The sequence below is a fragment of the Dendrobates tinctorius genome, unplaced genomic scaffold (genome assembly GCF_039654945.1).
Source record: "Dendrobates tinctorius isolate UK_male_01 unplaced genomic scaffold, ASM3965494v1 ptg000070l, whole genome shotgun sequence".
Classification (NCBI taxonomy): Eukaryota; Metazoa; Chordata; class Amphibia; order Anura; family Dendrobatidae; genus Dendrobates; species Dendrobates tinctorius.
The window spans coordinates 8,742,841-8,764,744 of record NW_027361738.1 but is presented as its reverse complement, the minus strand read 5'-3'; the positions used below and the strand labels follow the sequence as shown (position 1 = coordinate 8,764,744).

Genomic DNA, 21,904 nt, shown 5'->3' with positions numbered 1-21,904 from the left:
AGAGCGCCCATGGTGGTGGAGTTAGGACTTGAGTGACGGGACCACTGAATGCAGTGTGGAAGGGGTCTCGCTTACATGCAATTAAAACGTTTGTCCATCCACAAAGTGAAAAAGAGAAAAGTGCTCACAATGATATAAACATATTCAATATTCCGGCAAACTTGCCACAATGGTGACTAACATTAGTCTGAGTCAGAAAATCATAGTTTATAACATTTGATCTCCTTAAAACACCTCTCCAGCGGGTTTTTAATTTTACCCCTAGAGTGGTATCACTAATCCTTATTCCCTGACCCTAGTAATATACGGTACTTACCAGCCAACGTCTTTTGCTCCTCCCAGCACCGCTCTGGTCCTGCTTCACCATCTTGTGACCCACCACTTCTGACTGACCGGAAGTCAGAGGTAGCGGTCACAAGCTCTCAATGTGAGTCTGAGGGCCCCGTTCTGGTCTTGTTCTCACCATCATAGACTTCCATTGGGAAGTGATCTCCAGCTCGCCCAGCAAACACTGGAGCGATCCGGTAAGTCACAAACTGCCGAAGATGACAAGAATGGCATCGAACAGTTGAAGACGGTTGCTGGTGAGTGTAATACTAGGGGCAGGGAACTTTCATTAGTGATAATACTCCAACAGAGAAATAAAAAAAAAACTGCTGGAGTGGTGCTTTAATGCTTCTATGTATGTAAAAATGCCTTTAAAAAGTTTTCTCATTGTCCATCTTTCGATTGTGTATTTAGGATACTATCTTCCCAACGATGATGGAGAATTTTACCAATTCTGCTATGTGACCCATAAAGGAGAGATACGTGGAGCAAGCACACCCTTCCAATTTCGCACTTCCTCCCCTGTAGATGAGCTATTAACATTGGAAGATGAAGGTCACTCAGACATGTTGGTGGTAACCACTAAGGCTGGTCTACTTGAGGTACGTTTAAGATATATTCTGATTTATGCCAATTCTTAGTTTTGCAATTGTGTGTAGATAAAATTAGGCATTTTACAGCCTTCAGGACATAATTTTCCAAATGACAACTATGATCCACTTTATATTTATTAACAAGAATTCTGTTCTCTCATTAACATCTTTGTAATGTTTGGTAGTATTGCTATTGTGATACGCTGCTACATTCTCATCTGGCGGATCAGATTAAATGGTCAATAGTACAAGTGAATGTAAGAAATTGTCTAATAGATAAACAGAAATAAGATTCTTTCTTCACATTTGAGCCTCACCTCCTAAACTCATTGTTCACCCTGAGAAACTGCTGAACAGCAGGTGGCTGTAATCTGACTCCTCAGTGAGCTGGTTAGGTCTGTCACTGAGTGAGGAATGACAGAGTGACAGATCTTCCTGCTGCTTTTTATAAGTGTTTATCTCAATCCAGCGCTGGAGTCACATTTACACCACTGAGTGCTGCTGTATGATGTCCCCATACTGAATTGAATGTGTTCTACATGGCGATAAAGCGGAAATCCCTCCTGTCTGTCTGTGTCCTGTGTTTGGGAGACGTCACTGCAGCTAGTTTCCTCTCTCTCTAGGTCAGAAACAACTCAAAATTAGGGACATAACCTGTGAAGTGAAAAACTGCTGAAAAGTCATATAATGAGCATAAAGTGTTTATTCATCTGCTCACTGGCTGGTACGTCCAATGTCTGTTGCTTGTGTATGGAGTGGACTCTGCAGCTGTGCCCGCACCATCACCGGCAGATGCTGGCTGCGTTACGGCTCCCTGTTTGCCGCTGTCCTTTTCTGAGGGTGGCATTTAAGGTCAACATTGTGGGCAACGTGCCATTCCACTCACCTATCACCCCCACTTGGCAACATGATTGCGGGTAGCCAGGGGTCTGCTGAAAGCTCATGTGCCTGTCATGCCGGCTCTCCTGTGAAGCAGAACCACAGGTCACCATGTCAGCACACATAGAATTTAATTTCCGTTATTCAGTATATTGTATGATAACGTGAACAGTGTCATTCAAAAGTAAAGCTTATTCTGTAAAACACAAGCCCTCATACAGCTATTGTGACATAAAACTATAGCTATGGCTCGCGGGAGGAAAAAAAAAAAATCCGTAATGCACAAAGAAAAAAAAGCGAAAAATTAAAAATCTCCCAGCCTTAAAGTTCAGAAATAGCCAGATAGCCTTGTATTTCCTTATGTCATAAATGTGAAGCAAAGGATAATTACTAATCCATTTACAAGTAGAATTCTTCAGCTGTCCCTCCGGCAGGCGGCGTCACCCAGTCATTGCTTCAGGGACGTTTCTGTACCATAGTGATGTATCTGAGCTGGTGATGGGAGAACTCGGGCCTTGTGACAGAGCTATACCTGAAATGGAAATCTTATTAGATCCATGTATATAATGGGCAGAACCTCTCAGCCCATGTGTAATATCTGAGTATAGGAGGTTTCCAAGATGGAACACTTCCGGACACATCTTACTCCCTACCTTCATCCCTTCATTGCACAGTGTCTCTGCTCTGAAGTGGCACCCTAAAACTAGCAGGGGGCTTGGTATAGACTGTGAATCCAAAACCAAAGGACTAGGGCTATGTTTTCTGTTTTATCACATTTCTGTAATTGCCGTTCATGGAACAAAATAGAAACTTGTCATCTGGAATATTCATTAAAGCCAAGTCCTGTTTCACCATAAAGGGAACATGTATTTTATTCTTCCTTCTTGTGTTTCATAGAAATGAAACAGTCGTGTCCATCCTATTCAGCCTCTCAACATTGCTTGTCATGAGAGTGTAGATCTTGTGTAAGGCGCTGTTCACATCTGCGCTGGAGGCTCAGATTTTGTCAGAAAAAAACAGCTTGGCATACTGTACTATTTTTCCTGTAAATGTTGTATTATGTTATATATCCGAACTGTAGAATATAAGACATGGACTGGCCATCAAAAGCTATGCAATGACCCACTGAAGGGTTCACCGTGACATGGTAGTGGGTTTCATATAGTCTGATCAGAATGTTACACTAAGAACCTCATGTTCAATTTTGTGTACTTTTGCCTAGTGGCATTGGTCCATTGTTTGATTTTTGAATGTGGGGTCCATGTTTGTTTGTTTTTTTTAATTATTCTCTACAGTTCTGGCACATAGCATTATTGTCCCCTCTTTCTTTTGTTTTACTTGGATCGGCACTCCTCCCATTTGACCCAGTCATTTTTAAATTAGCAGGAGACTGCAAGAGGGGTTCTGCCTATTTTTGTTTCTAGCTTACAGTCTGTGAGCATGTGCAAGGTGAGTTGTTAACATCCATTCACTTGGTGTTGGTGCTGTGTGGCGGCCATTGTTGCTGTGCTTATGGGGTGGTGCTGTCTGGAGTTATGGGGTCTCAACCTTGCACCATGGGTGCTGTGAGGCACCATGTCGCCCTCTCTGGTGTTGCACGGTGGTCACGGCGGTGGTTTACACACGGCGCCGTACCTTTAGGCTAGGGACCCACTGAGAGGTTCACCATGACGTGGTAGTGTGCTTCATACAGTCTGATCAGAATGTTAGATTAGGAACCTCATGTTCAGTTTTGTTAATTTTTTTTTCCTACTGGCTTTGATCAATGATTGATTTTCTCTTTCGTCTCATTGGGGGACACAGGAACCGTGGGTGTGTGCTGCTGTCACTAGGAGGTTGACACTATGCATGAAAAAAAAGTTAACTCCGCCTCCTCAGTATACACCCCTCCGACCGGCTGTAGGACAACCAGTTTTGCTTAGTGTCAGCAGGAGGTGGACAGAGGTCTCTCGCAGACCCATGCCTACCTCAATGTGAGTCTTTCCTTTTCAGGAAACCATGGAGGGATACAGAGTAGATATGCTACATCTGTATTCCCACACTGGGATTATGAGTACGGCGTGTACTGCCACCCCGTATCCTCATGAATCCCGCGGGCAGGACCCTATCCCCTAACACAGGACTCGTGTTCAGGTGGCAGCTCCTGGTCCTGACCTTCGTCTCCCATCACTCGCCCACCAGAGCCTGATGATCGAGAGAGACGCCCTGCAGAAAAGGTTTGGGACAGCAATCTTCATGCAGGTAAACCGACCCCTGTTACGGGGTGAACTGGAGGTAAGAGGCTGCAGCGTTGTATGATCTGCTCACCAGCTGCTCTGGCTGAATGTGACCGCTGTGATCAGCACTCGGGCTTGCAGCCCATGGCTCTATACTTAGTTTAAGAACCAACACTTACTTTCAAGCACGCGGTGCAGCACGGTTCCAGTCTCCTCCCGTGGCAGCGTTATGGCACTGGGCTCCAGCAGGAGACCAGCACAGCCGACACCAGATTCCGCCCCCGGCAGGCTCCGCCCCGGCAGACTCCGCCCCCGCAGGCTCCGCCCCCGGCTTCCTCTTCCTGTACCAGCGCCATCTTGGTGCTCCAGGAGGCCAGAGCAGGGCCCCGCCCACCACTTCCGGGCGGGGATTTCATAAGGCTTCTAGGCAGCGGCAGGGCTGTTCACCTCGCTCGCTCATCAGCCTTCGGGCGGCAGCTACGGCGGGGACACAGGTCGTTGGTATGTGAGTACTGTACTACAGGTTGCTCCCTCACTCTGCTCTCTACCCGCGACGGTCTGCACCAGGTAAAACCTGTCAGTATGCCCAAGGAGGAACAGTCCCGCTCCTCCTCCTCATCCGCTTCAGTGACCTTGGTCAAATATTTTGTATGTTCCAAATGCAATGTCAGACTTCCTTCAGGTCAGTCCTCGCCACTCTGCTCAGATTGCAGCAGACATACGGTGTCACCTACGCTAGAGAGCAGGTGCAGCCCCGCCGCTTTGCCTGTCGGAGCTCCCACATTACCCCTGGAGCAGGAGGAAGCCACCTTGCCTACCGCCCAGGGGCCATCCATCACCATGGGAGACAGCGAGTGTCCAGGATTGGCCTCTTCCTTATCTAAGTCCGTGGCCGACTTTACCAAGGTATCACAGACCTTGGTTACGGTGCTTAACAGATTGCCACTTCAGACTCCAGTGGACACAGGAGCACCAAAGGAGCCTCCTTTTGGGCCTTCCTAGAGGCCGTAAAAGGTTTAGACAGGAGCACCAACCCAGGTCCCCTTCTCACTCCATCTCACCGCCAGAATTCCTCTGGCCGTCTGCCTCCTCCCTGTCCTCATCCCCGGAATCAGGCGAGGCATTATCAGAGACACACTCAGAGGAGGGTTCTGAGTACGGGCCAGAACAGTCCCAGGTCAAGGATATGGTTCAGGGCCTCATTGCCGCAGTCAATGAGACATTTAACATTGGGGACAACACATCAAAACCTAATCAGGTTTTTTAAGCATCGTAAGTCCCCCTCTAGAGTCTTCGCCTCCCACAAGGATTTTGAGGAAGTGTTGGCCAGGGAAAGGGAAAACCCAACTAGGCGGTTTCAGAGAGGAAATCGTTTTTGGGATTCTATATCCCTTCCCCCCAGATCTCACCGCCAACTGGACCGCCTCCCCTTCGGTGGACCCACCAGTGTCCAGACTCGCTACCAGTACAGTCCTCCCACTCGCCAGTGGGGCAGCCCTAAAAGATCCCAATGATAGGAGGATAGAATTCCTGGCAAAATCCGCCTTTGAGGCAGCAGCCGCTACATTGTGTCCAGCCTTCTCCTCAGCCTGGGTAGCTAAGTCTGTTACAGAATGGGCCAAACAGCTTAGACAGGGCATATTGGCCGGGGCACCACCAGCGGAACTGGCAGAGTTCGCAGATCAAATCTTTCATGCCGGGAGGTATATGGTATCAGCAGCCCTGGGATGCTGCGTCTTGCGCAGCTCAAGCATCCAGTAACATGGTAGCTGTCCAGCGGACGGTCTGGCTAAAGGCTTGGCAGGCTGATTTGTCCTCAAAGAAATCACTGACCAATCTGCCATATCAGGGCACCCAGCTCTTTGGGTCAATGTTAGATCAAATCATTAAGGGATGCAACAGGGAGTACAAGCTCCCTTCTCCCTCAGGCCAAACCTCGTCGATATGTTTTCAAACTTAGGGCTCAGCCCTTTCGCCGTACCCCAACGACAGGCACTTATGCTCAGGGCCAGCAGAGGTCGCAAGCACCGAGAGATAGGAGGAAGGTATCATTTCGGGCCACCCCGTCATGGCATTCCCGCAGTTCCAACAGCAGAGCTACCAGGTCAGGGACAGGCAGAGCCACTTCAGCCTGACGCCAGCAGGGAGTCCAACTCCCTTCCCAGTACCTCTCCCAGACTAGGAGGCCGCCTTCTCCTCTTCAGAGATGTCTGGCAGAATTCAGTAGAGGATATCTGGGTAAAGGAGGCAGTATCAACACAGGATGCAAGAAAGACTTCAACGCGCTTCCGCAAGATCGCTTCTTTCTATCGCAGCCACCAAAAGACACTGCTATGGCTCTAGTGTTTTTTGCGGCAGTCGACTCTCTCCTCAGCGCAGGAGTAATCGTCCCCGTTCCCGAGCAGGAACGTTTTACCGGCTTTTACTCAAACCTGTTTGTGATACAAAAAAAGGATGGCTCAGTTCGTCCCATTCTAGACCTCAAAAGGCTAAATAGATGGGTCCACTTACGCCATTTCAAGATGGAATCGATTCGGTCTGTAATTACGTCTATGGAGGATCAGGAATTCCTATGTTCCATAGATATCCGGGACTCCTACCTACACGTCCCCATTTTTCAGGGACATCAGAGGTTTCTGCTTTTTGCTGTGCAAAAGCAACGTTTCCAGTTTGTGGCCCTGCCATTTGGGCTGGCAACAGCCCCCAGATTTTTTACAAAGATTATGGCATCGATGGTAGCTATATTAAGGGTCAGAGGCATAATATTGGTACCATATCTCGACGATATTCTCGTCATGTCGCCCTCTTTCGCTCAGGACCATGAAAATCTAGCGGTAGTTTTAAACATGCTCTCCCGGTTTGGTTGGATCATAAACAGGGAGAAATCCCACCTAACGCCAACACAACGCCTAGAATTCTTAGGAATGGTAATTGACACCCGCCGCTCAAGTGTCTTTCTCTCAGAAAGAAAGTGGATTACCCTCCAGCAGGGAATTCGCTCTCTGTTGAAATTCCGGCTTCTATCCTTTCGCGCTGCCATGAGAGTCCTGGGAAGAATGGTGGCAGCTTCAGAGGCAATACCCTTTGCCCTGTTCTGTTCCAGGATACTGCAGAGGAACATCCTCCTTCCGTGGGACAGGTCCATCTCTTCGCTGGATCGCCCCTTCCTGCCTTCCATCCAGACCAGGGAGTCCCTCAAGTGGTGGCTGATCTCCCCCCTTGTTCATCTGGGACGGCCTTTCCCCCCCCTGTCCACTGGCAGGTAGTAACTACAGATGCCAGTCTCCTGGGCTGGGGTGCGGCGGTATTCCGCCACCTGACTCTCCAGGGACGATGGTCGAGGCAAGAATCCTCACAACCAATCAACATTCTAGAACTGAGGGCGGTCTTTCTAGCACTTCTTCATTGGGAAAGATACCTCAACAACCAGCCAGTCCGGATTCAAACGGACAACGCCACGGCGGTGGCATACATCAATCGCCAAGGGTGAACCAGAAGTCCCGGGCACTGGCCGAGATATCCAGAATCTTCAACTGGGCAGAAACTGCAATTTTGGCAGTTTACATTCCCGGCACAGACAACAAGGCCGCCAACTTCCTCAGTCGGGAGGGGCTCGCGGCAGGAGAATGGTCCTTACATCAGGATGTGTTCCGTCAGATATGCCGGCTTTGGGGGACTCCAGATGTGGACCTTCTGGCGTCGTGACAGAACAGAAGGGTCCAACAGTTTGTCTCAAGATGCCGCGATCCTCTCGCAATAGGGGTCGATGTGCTGGTCATTCCCTGGACACAGTTCAGACTCTTACCTGTTCCCTCCCCTTCCTCTCCTGCCCAGGCTGCTAAAGAAGATCAAGGTGGAAGGGGTGCCGGTCATATTAATCCCCCCCGTACTGGCCCAGGAGGGCCTGGTTCGCAGAAATTATCAATCTTCTCACAGGCACCCCTTGGAGACTCCCTGACAGACCAGATCTCCTGGCTCAGGGGCCGTTTTACCACCCGAATTCTAGGTTGCTCAATTTGACGGCATGGCCGTTGAAACCACAATTCTGAGAGCAGCGGGTTTTTCAGACCGAGTCATTAATACAATGATCCAGGCTAGGAAGCCTTCCTCTTCCAGGGCATGGAAGGGCCTATTTTGGCTGGTGTGAGTCTAATCACGTCACACCTATGCCCTGTTCCCTGCCAGCTGTCCTAGCTTTTTTCCAGGCAGGGTTAGACTGTGGTCTGGCCCTAAGTTCCTTGAAAGGCCAGGTATCTGCTCTCTCTATTCTTTTTCAAAAGAATTTGGCTTCCCACTTACAGGATAAGACCTTTCTGCAAGGAGTGGCACATGCGGCAACTGTGGCTCCATGGGATCTTAACTTGGTCTTGGAAGCCTTGACAGCCGTTCATCCTTTGAACCCCTACAGGAAGCTCCCATGTCTTTGTTGTCCTGGAAGGTGGTATTTCTCATAGCCATCACCTCTATTAGGCGGGTTTCAGAATTAGCGGCATTGTCCTGTCGTCCTCCATTCCTAATTATGCACCAGGACAAGGTTGTTTTGCGGCCTCTTCCTAACTTTCTTCCCAAGGTGGTATCGGCCTTCCACCTGAACGAGGATATAATCCTTCTGTCATTTTGTCCCGCTCCAACCCTGGAGTTCTTTGAATAAGCTATACCTGGTCAGGGCAATAGGGATCTATCTGGCCAGGACCGCTCCTTTCAGGAAGGCGGACTCGCTCTTTGTTATCCCCAATGGGGTGAGAAGAGGTCTGCCGGCCTCTAAGGCAACAATTGCCCGCTGGATCAGAATGGCAATTCTGGAAGCCTACCGGGTAAAGGACAGGGTGTCCTCTGCTGGGGTCAAGGCCCATTCAACCCGGGCGGTGGGCGCCTCCTGGGCCGTACACAACAGGGCATCAGCCATGTAGTTGTGCAAGGCTGCTACATGGTCGTCCGTGCATACCTTTTCAAGGTTCTATAAGGTCCATACCTATGCTTCAGCGGACGCCAGCCTAGGCAGAAGAATCTTGCAGGCGGCAGTGGTGAGTTCTCCGACCTGAAGGAAGTTTGTCTTTTCCCACCCCAGGGACTGCTTTTGGACGTCCCACGGTTCCTGTGTCCCCCAATGAGACAAAAAAGAAAACAGGATTTTGGTTGCTTACCGTAAAATCTGTTTCGAGTCTTCATTGGGGACACATCGCCCTCACATGATTTTGTGACGTGTAATGAATATGATGACTTACATGATAATGTCTCCTCCTACTGCTTTTTCACTAACTGATTGTTCTACAGCCGGTCGGAGGGGTGTATACTGCGGAGGCGGAGTTAACTTTTTTTTTCATGCATAGTGTCAACCTCCTAGTGACAGCAGCACACACCCACGGTTCCTGTGTCCCCCAATGAAGACTCTAAGAAACAGATTTTACGGTAAGCAACCAAAATCCTGTTTTTAAATGTGTGATTCATGACTTTTTTTTTTTTTTTCCTGCAGTTCTGTTATATTATGGTTCAATGCTCAGCTGTACCATGGGAAAGGGGGCAATGCCGACCTGATGGGCGCCTCTCTTGTGTTACTTTCCATCCTGTAGTAATTATTGCTTTTCATCATTTCAGCTTAAAATAGAGAAGACTATGAAAGAAAAAGAGGAGTTGCTGAAGATAACTGCTGTACTGGAGAAGGAGACAACCCAGCTAAGGCAAGAGGTGGAAGGCCTGGAAAGAGCCCTGTCACGTGAGCGAGAATGCTCGGACCAGCTGATCGTAGAGCGAGATGTAAGTCTTAAATTATCCTACTTGATTGTTTAGACATTTTTGACATGTGTGCCCATACAAAAAAATAAAGGCATGTGGCTGGGAATTCAAAAGCGATCTCCTCTGCTAGAGTTTACAGTCTTGTGATTTGTGTTCCTGGTGTTCGATTTTCTTCTTATTCTGGTTGTGCACTTAGGCCAGCATCTGTCTGCCTGAGTGGTATCCTGCCGTCACAATCGTGGCATTATTGTGGTGAAAGGAGGGCAAACCGAGCACAGGGTGCCCCTTATTCAGTCGGGCTGGGAGCTGCCTACTTTTCAGTGGTGCAACACATGAGATTTTGGGGCACTATTCTGGGTGTACTGAATCCACTATAAGCATCTTATTCATGTTAATAGATTCCTGGAGTAACGTAAAGTTACTTTCTGGTAAATTGGCTGAAAATATCTTAGTCTCTGTCAGGACAGAATGACTCCTCAAACCAAGTGCAGCGCTCAGTGCGCCCTTGGTGTGGCCAAACGTTTAAGTGCTAAGTGCACATTCCCACCTACATGATTTCCATCTCCCCCTGCTCTTCTTTGTCAGCTCTGGCTTTATGGACAAAAAACAAGCAGGTGGGAAGGTGCACCTAAATGATTGGCCACACCAAGGGGTCACCGAGCGTCTTTACTTGGTTTGCACAGTTCTCCTATTCTGGCAGACTCCCTTTTAAGTCACATGCAAGTCAGCATACAAAAAGTAGCCATGAGAGAGAAGATGCTGCAAAATTTGTTGGCGAAATCACTATTGCCATCTCCTGTTTGCTACTGTTTCCCAATAAAAAACGAGAAAGTTCAGATTCGTTTTTTATTCATTTCATTGTGCATTCAGTGCATGTATGGGTGTGACCGCCCTCTTTCTGAGCTGGGAAAACCATCCAGTCTAGCCTATGCTTTTACTAGTGGTTCAGCTGCTCGATCCTTGTTCACATTCACGTCACTTGGCAAGTGAAAAGGTTTTAAATACTAGAGTAGGACTGTCCCACAAGGGTTGCCGTGACGTGGCGGGATGGCTTGTACATTATTTTGATCAAAATTATGTTTACTAAATACCCTTATTATTATTACCTTTATGCATTATTTGCAGTTAATTTTTTACTTTTTAGTTCAGGATATTTGTGTTTTTTGCTTTGTTTCCCAATAAAGTAGTTGAACTGGTTCTGCTGGAGGTCATGTAGAGGAGGGCATGTAGAGGAGGGCACCATGGGTTGATGGTGTCTTTTTTGGGATCTTGACCACATTTCAGGGTAAAAGCTTCATATCTCATGCCTTTCATTTTTACGTCTGTGTGACTTAAAGGCAAAATAAGACAAAACATACGTGGATAACCAAACGCCTAACAACAGTCTGAGGCGCCAAAGCGACATACGACCATGGTGTACAGCCATCAACAATCCTGGTGGAAGGCATTCTCCTCAGTGTCTAGTGGCTGCACACATGTACTTTTCATGTCAGAAGGAAGTGGAGTGGCTCAGAGTTGAAAGCAGTGACAGGTAGATGTACCAGTGATAGCTAGCATGGCCATCTTTGAGACCCCCATATGCTCAGCTGTTTTAAGCATCTGTATGAACAAAACTTAATTGTTACGCAAACTGAGGAGACATGGACCTGCCAGACATTTATAGCATGTGTTATTGTGGTTCTTGGTGTTGGTCCAGTTTGATGTGGCCCTTGGACCTCCCTTTGGCCAGGCAGCACTCTGCATGCCTTGTGCCGGGGTCCTGATGATCATCTGATGGTCGTGGTTCCCTTGATCTATTCTAAGTTCCTACCCAGTACTTCCTCAGCAGAATCCTTATGGTAGAGGAAGAAATGCGTTGGGAAGTTATTTGGGGTACTGTGTAACATCATTGGAAATCCTACACTTGGGTACTCGTACTTGGTTCCACTGGTAAGGGTGGGAGCTAACGCATGGGGCACGAATGGGAGGTTTAGGCAATGTATAGACCTGTATTAACCTTCTCGATCCTCTACTTGCTCCTGGACATCCTACATGTGTTCCTGGAAAGTGGGTGATATCAAACCATTTATCATGATCAGTGTTTGGCACATTGTTGGAAGGTTTTTACTGCAACTGGTAGCCACTGTTTGTTACCTTTGTAATCAGCCCCTTCTGGGAACACTGGTTTAGTTACCTCTGACCATTTCTGTGTCTTCTACTGGGCTTTTAATGTTTATTTTTTATCCTATTATACTTTAAAAGTTATATTTTAATACTCTCCTTGCTACATACATGGTCCAAAGACCACACCCCTCCCCCCAAAAAAAATAAAAATGTGAATCCCTGTTATGAAAAGTGAAGGAACTATGCCTGAAATGGATGAGGAGTCCTAACTAGAAGGTTTTAGACTCATGTGTGTGTGTGTGTGTGTGTGTGTGTGTGTGTGTATATATATATATATATATATATACAAACGTGACCTGTTTGTATATATGTGCACAGCCTCATAGTAATATCAAGATCTTGACCCAAAGACTTTGCTTATCAAGGAAGTGCGTCCATCATTTTCAACCCTTATTCTTCTATATACCAGCTTATCTTTTGTCTCCGAGAATCTATGAAATGGACTAAATGTAAGGGGAACCAGTTTTCAGATAGAGCTATGTAAAGGTTTGCTCTCGAACAAGTGGCAAACTCGGAATGTTTGCCGTTTAGCTGCTACTTGCTGTCACGCAACTAGTTTACAGATAGCTGTCCTTCACTGGTATTGAGAACTGTCTGCTCTATGGTAGGGAAATTCCATATAATGTAGCAAGGCCTAACCAAGGCACCAAGTGAGCATGAAGTCTTTATTTGGTCATCAGCAGGCAAATGGGCCAACGTTCCAGTCTCAATGTGAAGAAGGTCCGACGTGGACCGAAAGGTTGGCCCGTTTGTCTGTTTGTAGTTGCACCTGCTGATGATCAAGTAAAGACTACATTTTCATTTGGTGTGTTGGTTAAGTCTTTAGTGACCACAAGTTGCATGGTTTGGATGCTGCGGCCAAAAGGTCAGTGTGGATGACTTGTTTGCTGGCTCTATGTTCAAAGCATACACACAAAGAAGGAAAGACCTATCAATCAAGGCCAGTTGGGTGGGGAAAATCCAGTGGGAAGTCACCCAGTGGACCCTTACCCTTGTGCCCCTAGTTCATCAGAACAGGGTAACCTCTAGCTATTGTACGTTGCCTGAGGTTAGGGCGGTAGAATGCTATCGGATCTCTTTATTAAGTAAATTATTTTTTTGCCGGAAAGAATCTGAAAAATCTACGTATATTTCCCATCTTACTCAAATTTATTTTGCTCAATATGTTAGAGTGCAGAGGCTGTAATCACTCTCATCGTTTTGTCACGAATCTCCAGAAACCTTTATTTTCTGTGTAATGTTCTGAGCCGATTTTTCATTTTTTAGGTTCATTGCTCTTTTCTAGGTGGCAACGGCTGCCGCATGCAAACAAGGGCATTTGTTAGGGAAATTGTGAGATTTGCTTCTGCGTCACCATAGTGAATATTCATGGGTCGATGCTATGATAATGCAGAGTCTGTAGGGATCAGGGACCTATAGGAGTCATCGGCTCAGCCCGGACATGGTATCCCTGCCCTGTGGTCGCCCCCGGCCGTTCTCCGGGCTGTGCTGCTGGTCTTTGAAGCTCTGGCTGGAGCTGAATGAGATGATGACAAGCTATGTAGTATGAGGTGCATGGGCTGTGTGTTTACAGAGTGCAGGTTAATTCTATTAACCTCCAGCCACTTTGGCTTTTATGTTGTAAAACTATTAGAAAGCTTCAGGATTTTGGCACCAGGCTTGGATCACAACCATTTCCAGATGTAGTCCCAAGGGGGAAAAGCCTGCGAGCAGGAAGGCTTCCAAGCATTACACCGATGCTCTGCAGCCTGGAGGTCTCAGGTTGCTGCCACATTGTAGGTCCTAGGATGAACAGCCAGTATCAGGCTGGAGAAAATGCTGGGAGTTGTAGTTACTAGAGTTGAGCGACTTTTGGTTTTTTAGGGTCGCGTTTCGTTTCGTGAAACCCGACTTTTCCAAAAGTCGGGTCGAGCAAGATCGTCCGATTATAGGGAAAAGTTGGGGTCGTCCCGAAACACGAAACCCAATGTAAGTCAATGGGGAATAAAAGTCGGCAGTGAGAGGAGGACAGGAAACACACCTACAGTGCCCATTTGAATGCCAAAAGCATCAATTCTTCTTTCTTAAGCTTGTCAACCTTAATTAACTTCATAATACAAGTTACGCACTGAAAAATGGGGGTTATTTGGCTACAAACTGTGGGGGGGGAGGGCTGGCTCCATGTTTTCATGTGCCCTGGGCGAAAGAGCGCCCCTTTAACACATACCACAACTCATCATGCTCTGATACGGCAGAGAAATAGCGGTATAGTACAATGAAAAATACCTCACTTTTTACATCTCATGACGAGGCCCATCTATTTCTCCATACAGAATCATTGGTCCCATATAATGTTTGAAACAGTATATGATGAGCTCCACATAATGCTACAGTATATGTTGGTCCCCATGGATGAAGCTCCACTGTCTTATGGGCCCAAATAATGCTCCAAACATAATGGGCCCCATTTCTAATGCTCTAGTGTATAATGGGCCCTGGAAATGCTGCTCCAGTGTCTGATGTCCACCTTTGGAATGTTCCAGTGTATGGTGGGCCCCATCTATCATTCTCCAGAGTATAGTGCTCCCCAAAAATTGCTGTCCCAACATTGAAAACAATCAAATAAGTCTCCTCGCTAGGGAATCCCTGTACTTGTACAGGTGCTGTAGCTTGCTTAACAGCTCGCCAGCCGTTCTCACGCCCAGTATGGATTACACGTGATTGCACAAAGGTGAGAAAGGGTACCGTATCCCCAGATAACATGTATGGATAGCGTACACATTCAAAATATATGTCTCAGGAGGCAGGCTCAGACGGTGTTAGGCCCAGTATGGATTGCACGTGATTGCACAAAGGTTAGAAAGGGTACCGTATCCCCGGATAACATGTATGGATAGCGTACACATTCAAAATATATGTCTATACAGCATGAGGCAGGCTCAGACGGTGTTAGGCCCAGTATGGATTGCACGTGATTGCACAAAGGTTAGAAAGGGTACCGTATCCCCGGATAACATGTATGGATAGCGTACACATTCAAAATATATGTCTATACAGCATGAGGCAGGCTCAGACGGTGTTAGGCCCAGTATGGATTGCATGTGATTGCACAAAGGTTAGAAAGGGTACCGTATCCCTGGATAACATGTATGGATAGCGTACACATTCAAAATATATGTCTCAGGAGGCAGGCTCAGACGGTGTTGGGCCCAGTATGGATTGCACGTGATTGCACAAAGGTTAGAAAGGGTACCGTATCCCTGGATAACATGTATGGATAGCGTACACATTCAAAATATATGTCTCAGGAGGCAGGCTCAGACGGTGTCAGGCACAGTATGGATTTGACGGCCCAGATTACACAGCGGAGGAGCAGGGAGAGGTAAAGATTGCAAATGCTGGGGCCCTGCCCAAGCAAGGGGGGCCCACTCGTGGGCGTCGGTACTGGCACTGGGCCCCTCATAGTACAGCGGTGTGTCTGACGGCGGGTGTGCACCACCACCGTCAGAGACACTTGATTGCACTATGAGGGACCCTGTGCCAGTGCCCGCGCCCAAGAGTCGGCCTACCCACCTGTCCAGGGCAACGGCACTCGCACGGTGTCATGCGGTAGGTGGTGACCCCGGCAATGGGGGGGGAGGCAGCACAGTTAGGGAGTTTTAGAAAGTGGCATATGTTGATGTTGGACATTCAGCTGATGCAAAAGGCGAAATAGGTGAAGTACCAGGAAGAGGTGGACCAAAGCAAGCCATTTTTCTGTCACCCTATGTGTCATCAGGGGAAGGTGGGACAAAATCCTTGGAAACCCATGCGTGGTTCATTTTAATGAAGGTTAGATCATCCACATTTTGGGTTGACAGACGGGTCCTTTTTTCTGTCAGGATTGATCCAGCTGCACTGAAGACTCATTCCGATAGCACACTTGCAGCTGGGCAAGCGAGCTCCTGTAAGGCATATTGGGCCAATTCAGGCCAGGTGTCCAGTTTAGCGGCCCAATAGTCAAAGGGGAATGACCTGTGTGGGAGAACATCGATATGGGAGGAAAAGTAGTTTGTTACCATAGTTGACAACTGCTGTCTCCTGTCACTTTCCATCGATCAGAAAAAATCACTAATTCATGGAGATTGGAAAAAACTTAGTGTACATAAAAATCCCCTTAAAACACAATTTTATTAATGATCATAAAACACACCTTCCCAGTGACGTTGAAAAAATGTCAAAAAGTAGACCTAGTACTTATGCAGACCAAACAGATAATACAGCAATAAAAACATTTACCACATCATGATATCATGTGACCCACAAAGATAGCAGCTATTCTCGCTTGGAGAGATAAACATCCTCAGATACAATCAGCAATTAATAAAAGGTCACTTATCATGTCTCATGGGGGACCCTCAACGCGTTTCCCCGCCGTAGCGGTTCATCAGGAGGAATAGTCCTATCAAAGATATTGTTGCTGCTTCATGCCTGATACCTTCAATAATAATGGCCATTATTAGTGACCTTTTATTAATTGCTGATTGTATCTGAGGATGTTTATCTCTCCAAGCGAGAATAGCTGCTATCTTTGTGGGTCACATGATATCATGATGTGGTAAATGTTTTTATTGCTGTATTATCTGTTTGGTCTGCATAAGTCCTAGGGCATTCTGATCTTTTCATTACTGTTCTATCTTGGAAATTGTTTTCCCCTCTGTGATACTAGGGATCACTAGGGAAGTGAGGGATAGTCCTCGTTGAGTGGGGGCGCCAATATCGTACTATTAGGGTGCCAACCTCCACGGATAGGAAGGTATCAGTTAGGCCTTAATGTAGGGCTATGCAGCACCTTATACTAGGTCTACTTTTTGACATTTTTTCAACGTCACTGGGAAGGTGTGTTTTATGATCATTAATAAAATTGTGTTTTAAGGGGATTTTTATGTACACTCACTTTCCATCGATGCAGTATTACCAGTTGTGTGAGCGGTATTTGAAAAATCAGTCCACAACATTGTCATGAAACCCCTGTCTCCAACGCCACTTCTGCTGTGTGCACCACGAACACCTCTGCCAAGCTGCCCCCGGCCCGTACGGCTCGTGTGAGAACCATCACCGCTGCTGTGTGCTAGGAATGCCTCAAGCAACCGATTTACCAGAGTTGCTTGTTTATTAGCCAATATTAGGTCAAGGTTCTCCTGTGGCATGATGTTTTGTAATTTGCCTTTATAGCGTGGATCCAGGATGCTGGCCAACCAGTAGTCGTCATCGTTCATCATTTTGGCAATGCGGGGGTCCCTTTTTAGGATCCGCAAGGCATAATCTGACATGTGGGCCAATGTTCCCGGTGTCAATGATGCACTGCGAGTGCTGGGTGGAGGAGCACTTTCTGGCAAATCCACATCCCTCCAGTCACGCACAAACCCTGTACCAGACCTTGCCACGCCAACATTTTCACTTGCCCCACGAGATGCATCCTCCTCCCCTAAATAATCATCCCCATCATCCTCCTCCTCCTCTTCTTCCTCCACCTCGTCCAGGAGAGGTCCCTGAGCAGACAATGGCTGAATGTCATCAAGGATTCCCTCCTCCTCTTCCTCCTCATCAACATTGGCTGCAGACGCCTGCTCCTTAAGGTGCGTCAAAGTTTGCATGAGCAGACGCATAAGTGGGATGCTCATGCTTAGGATGGCGTCGTCTGCGCTTACCAGCCGTGTGCATTCCTCAAAACACTGAAGGACTTTACAAAGGTCTTTCAGCTTCGACCACTGCACACCTGTCAACTCTATGTCTGCTCTCAAAGTGCCTGGCCGTGTATCCTCCCACAAATGCATTATGGCCTGCCTCTGCTCGCACAGCCGCTCCACCATGTGCAGGGTGGAGTTCCACCTTGTTGCAATGTCGATAATGAGGCGGTGGTTGGGAAGGTGGAGCAATCGCTGCAGCTTCTGCATACGAACGGAGTGTACAGGCGACCGGCGGATGTGCGCGCACAGTCTTCGCACCTTATGGAGCAGGGCTGTTAACTCCGGATAATTTTTGAGGAAGCACTGCACCACCAGGTTCAAGGTGTGAGCCAAGCAAGGTATGTGGCTGAGTTTTGAAAGGGCTATGGCTGCCAAAAAATTACGGCCGTTATCACTAACTACCTTGCCTGCCTCAAGATGTACACTGCCCAGCCATGACTCAGTTTGTCGCTTCAAGTACTCGGCCAGCACCTCGGCGGTGTGTCTGTCGCCCAAACACATCATCTGCAACACAGCCTGCTGACGCTTTCCACTAGCTGCTCGATAGGGGGACACATCGTGTGCAACAGTGGCAGCTGCAGATGGAGTGCTCGTACGACTGCGCTCTGTGGACGAGCTTTCGCTTCTGGAGGAGGTGGAGGAGGAGGAGGGTCGAACGCCTACAGCCAACTGTTTCCTATACCGTGGGCTAGGCAGCACTGTCCCACCACCGCTGTCCCCTGTGGACCCTGCATCCACCACATTAACCCAGTGCGCAGTGATGGACACGTAACGGCCCTGGCCATGCCGACTGGACCATGCATCAGTTGTGAGGTGCACCTTTCCGCTCACTGACTGCTTGAGTGCATGGACAATGCGGTCTTTCACATGATGGTGGAGGGCTGGGATGGCTTTGCGAGAGAAGTAGCGACTGGGTAGGTCATAGCGTGGTACTGCATAGGCCATGAGTTCGCGGAAAGCTGTGCTTTCCACCAACCGAAAGGGCATCATCTCAAACGAGATTAATTTGGCAATGTGGGCGTTCAAACCCAGTGTACGCGGATGAGAGACTGAGTACTTTCTTGACCTACTCATAGTGTCTGGGAGGGTGAGCTGGACTTGAGAGCTGCATATGGTGGAAGTAGCGGTGGACAGGGCGGACTGAGAGAGGGTTGATGATGGTGATGGAGTTGGTGTTCTTTCTGATGGCCTAGAATCAGTATTTCGTTGATATAACAGTGGGATTCCCTGACTGCTGTGGTCTTGCAACGACACCTCAACATTTGCTGCTGTGCTAACCGGTGGGCTTACAGTGGGGGAAACAATGTAGCGTTGCTGACTACCTTCGTTGTGATCAGTTGCACATGTGGCACTTGAGGTTTGGTGTTGTGTCCACGCTTGCAAGTGCATGCTGGTTAAATGTCTAAGCATGCAACTGGTATTCAAATTTTTCAGATTTTTCCCTCGGCTAAAGGTCTTTGCGCACTTCTTACAGATAACCTTGGCCTGATCATGAGGATTTTGTTCAAAAAAGTGCCACACTGCACTCTTCCTACTTTGGCAGACATTTTGCGGCCTAGCACGCTGTCGCTGTGATCTTTTGACCCTCTGGACAAGCTGTCCAGCAACTCTTTTGATGTTTGGAACCTGTCTTTGGAGTGCTCCGGGCCTGCCAGATAACAGCTGTTGCGATGTCGATGTCTGCTGTGGATGCTCCTCATCTGAGCTATTGGAAGCAGCACCCTCTTCCCCCAATGGATGCCAATCTGGGTCAACAACTGGGTCATCCATCACCTCCTCTTCTATGTCATGTGCACCTTCCTCTGTGTCACCGTGTATGGTGGTATAGTGTGCGGGAAGGGGCACCTGAGTCTCATCAGGGTCAGAATCTGGCTCTGTACACTGCGAGGACAATGTAGTGCTCTGAGTGAATGTACCAGCAGAATCCTCCATCAGCGGCTGTGCATCAGTGCACTCCATGTCAGATTCATCTTGGCCTGGGTAATTCACCATTTGACTTGATAATCCAGGCATGGTATGTGAAAACAGCTCCATGGAGTAATCAGTAGTATGGCCTGCGTCATCCTTCAATCTTGGTTGGGGTGAAGGACACAAGGAAAGGTGTGGTTCATGAACATGAGCCTCCAATGACGACTCAGTGCTTTTACTTTTTACAACTGAAGAAGAGGAGGCGATCGAGCTGGAGGCTGAGTCAGCAATGTAAGACAAAACTTTTTCCTGATGCTCTGGCTTTAAAAGCAGTTTGCCAACTCCTAGAAAACTAAGCGTTCGAGGCCTTATGTAGCCAGACGATGACGCAGGGTCAGCACCTCCTGCATTCAGTCCTATTTTGCTCTTGCCACTACCATCAGATCCAACACCATCATTACCAGCTGCCAACCCCCGCCCAATTCCACGGCCTCTTCCACCAGCCTTCCTCATTTTTGGTAGAAATGTAGACAAAATCCAACAAACTATATAGTAATGTAAAACAAGGTACAAGGTGTCTATAGGACAGGGGAGATTTTGAATATCTGCACACACTTGTGGACAGTGGACACTTTTGGATTGTGTGAGGCCCACTGATATCTGAGCGCTATGTGACAGGCTCGATGGCACTGCTGTGACAAAAGTGACTAGAGGATAAAGGAGATTTTGAATATCTGCACACACTTTTGGACACTGGACACTTTTGGATTGTGTGAGGCCCACTGATATCTGAGCACTATGTGACAGGCTCGATGGCACAGCTGTGACAAAAGTGACTAGAGGATAAGGGAGATTTTGAATTTCTGCACACACTTGTGGACAGTGGACACTTTTGGATTGTGTGAGGCCCACTGATATCTGAGCGCTATGTGACAGGCTCGATGGCACAGCTGTGACAAAAGTGACTAGAGGATAAGGGAGATTTTGAATCTCTGCACACACTTTTGGACACTGGACACTTTTGGATTGTGTGAGGCCCAATGAATATCTGAGCGCTGTGAGACAGGCTCGATGGCACAGCTGTGACAAAAGTGACAAGAGGATAAGGGAGATTGGATTGCTTTTAAAAAAGCAGTTTGCGGAGCAGTGGGTAAACAGCAATGCCAGCCTGTCAGGAAGCCTTAGAAGGCAGCCCAACAACCAACACCACTATATAGCCTCCCCTTGCACTGCACACACAGTGACTGGTGTGTTGTGCAGGCCAAATTGCTAGCAGCAGAAGCAGTTTTTTTTTCTTCTCAGCAGGACAAAAAAAAAAAATTGGGATTGCTTTTAAAAAAGCAGTTTGCGGAGCAGTGGGTAAACAGCAATGCCAGCCTGTCAGTAAGCCTTAAAAGGCAGCCCAACAACCAACACCACTGATACACCACTATATTGCCTCCCCTTGCACTGCACACACAGTGACTGGTGTGTTGTGCAGGCCAAATCGCTAGCAGCAGAAGCAGTTTTTTTGTCTTCTTCCCTGCCTAACGCTCTCCCTACAGAATCAGCAGCAACCTCTCCCTATACTAAGATCGGCAGAAGTAAGATGGCGGTCGGCGTGCACGCCCTTTTATACCCCCTGTGACGCCCACCAAAGCAAGCCAATCACTTGCATGCCCTTCTGAAAGATGGTGGTGACCCGTGCCTATGTCATCACGTTGCCCACAGTGTCCGTGGATCCTGATTGGCTGAAAAAGAGCGCAAAACAAACTTTTGTAACGCGACTTTGGCGCGTAAGTCGCCGACCTCGTGGCCGACCTCATCCTAGGGTCGGGTTTCGTTTCATGAAACCCGACTTTGCCAAAAGTCGGCGACTTTTGAATTTTTTCGACCCGTTTCGCTCAACTCTAGTAGTTACGCAACAGATGGTGAACCACAGGTTGTAGCCCACAGCCACAGTGAGCAGTTCACAACCTCTGTATACCACCTTAATGCAGGGATACACTTCATAATGGGCATTTGGGTGGTTATTAGGGGTAGAGGTGGTCTGACTGCAGGTTATCTGCTAGCATTGCGTCAGATCAGAGTGCACTGGATTCTGACTTTTCCTGTAGTTACTTTTATTGTATTTTTTTTTTTCGAATGTGAGCATCCTTTCAGTGGTAAGTTATTTTATCTAAGGGAATATATTATCACGTTTTTGGTGGTCCATCTTAGAACACCACGTTGTAGGGACAGATACCCTGATTCCAACGATGTGTCACTAAGCTTCTTGCTGCAGTTTTAATAAACTCCCTGTTTTCTCTGCACAGCTGCCAATACAGAGCTCTTGAATATGGAAGATTACATGGTAGTAGGTTTACTAGTCCTTGTGATAATCTCATGCTGATAAATC

At 47.7% G+C, this 21,904-nt stretch overlaps 1 protein-coding gene across 4 annotated transcripts in view; it reads left to right on the top strand.

Moving 5' to 3' along the window:
- Positions 1–21,904, top strand: part of TAX1BP1 (Tax1 binding protein 1) — a 188,044-nt gene that overhangs the window by 58,420 nt on the left and 107,720 nt on the right. For 2 of the 4 annotated variants that reach the window (XM_073581358.1, XM_073581359.1), the window contains exons 4-6: positions 742–929; positions 3,183–3,248; positions 9,611–9,769. In XM_073581358.1, coding sequence (XP_073437459.1) covers positions 742–929; positions 3,183–3,248; positions 9,611–9,769 — 413 coding nt within the window. The remainder of the gene's footprint in view (positions 1–741; positions 930–3,182; positions 3,249–9,610; positions 9,770–21,904) is intronic. The other 2 variants (XM_073581360.1, XM_073581361.1) reach the window with 2 other exon arrangements.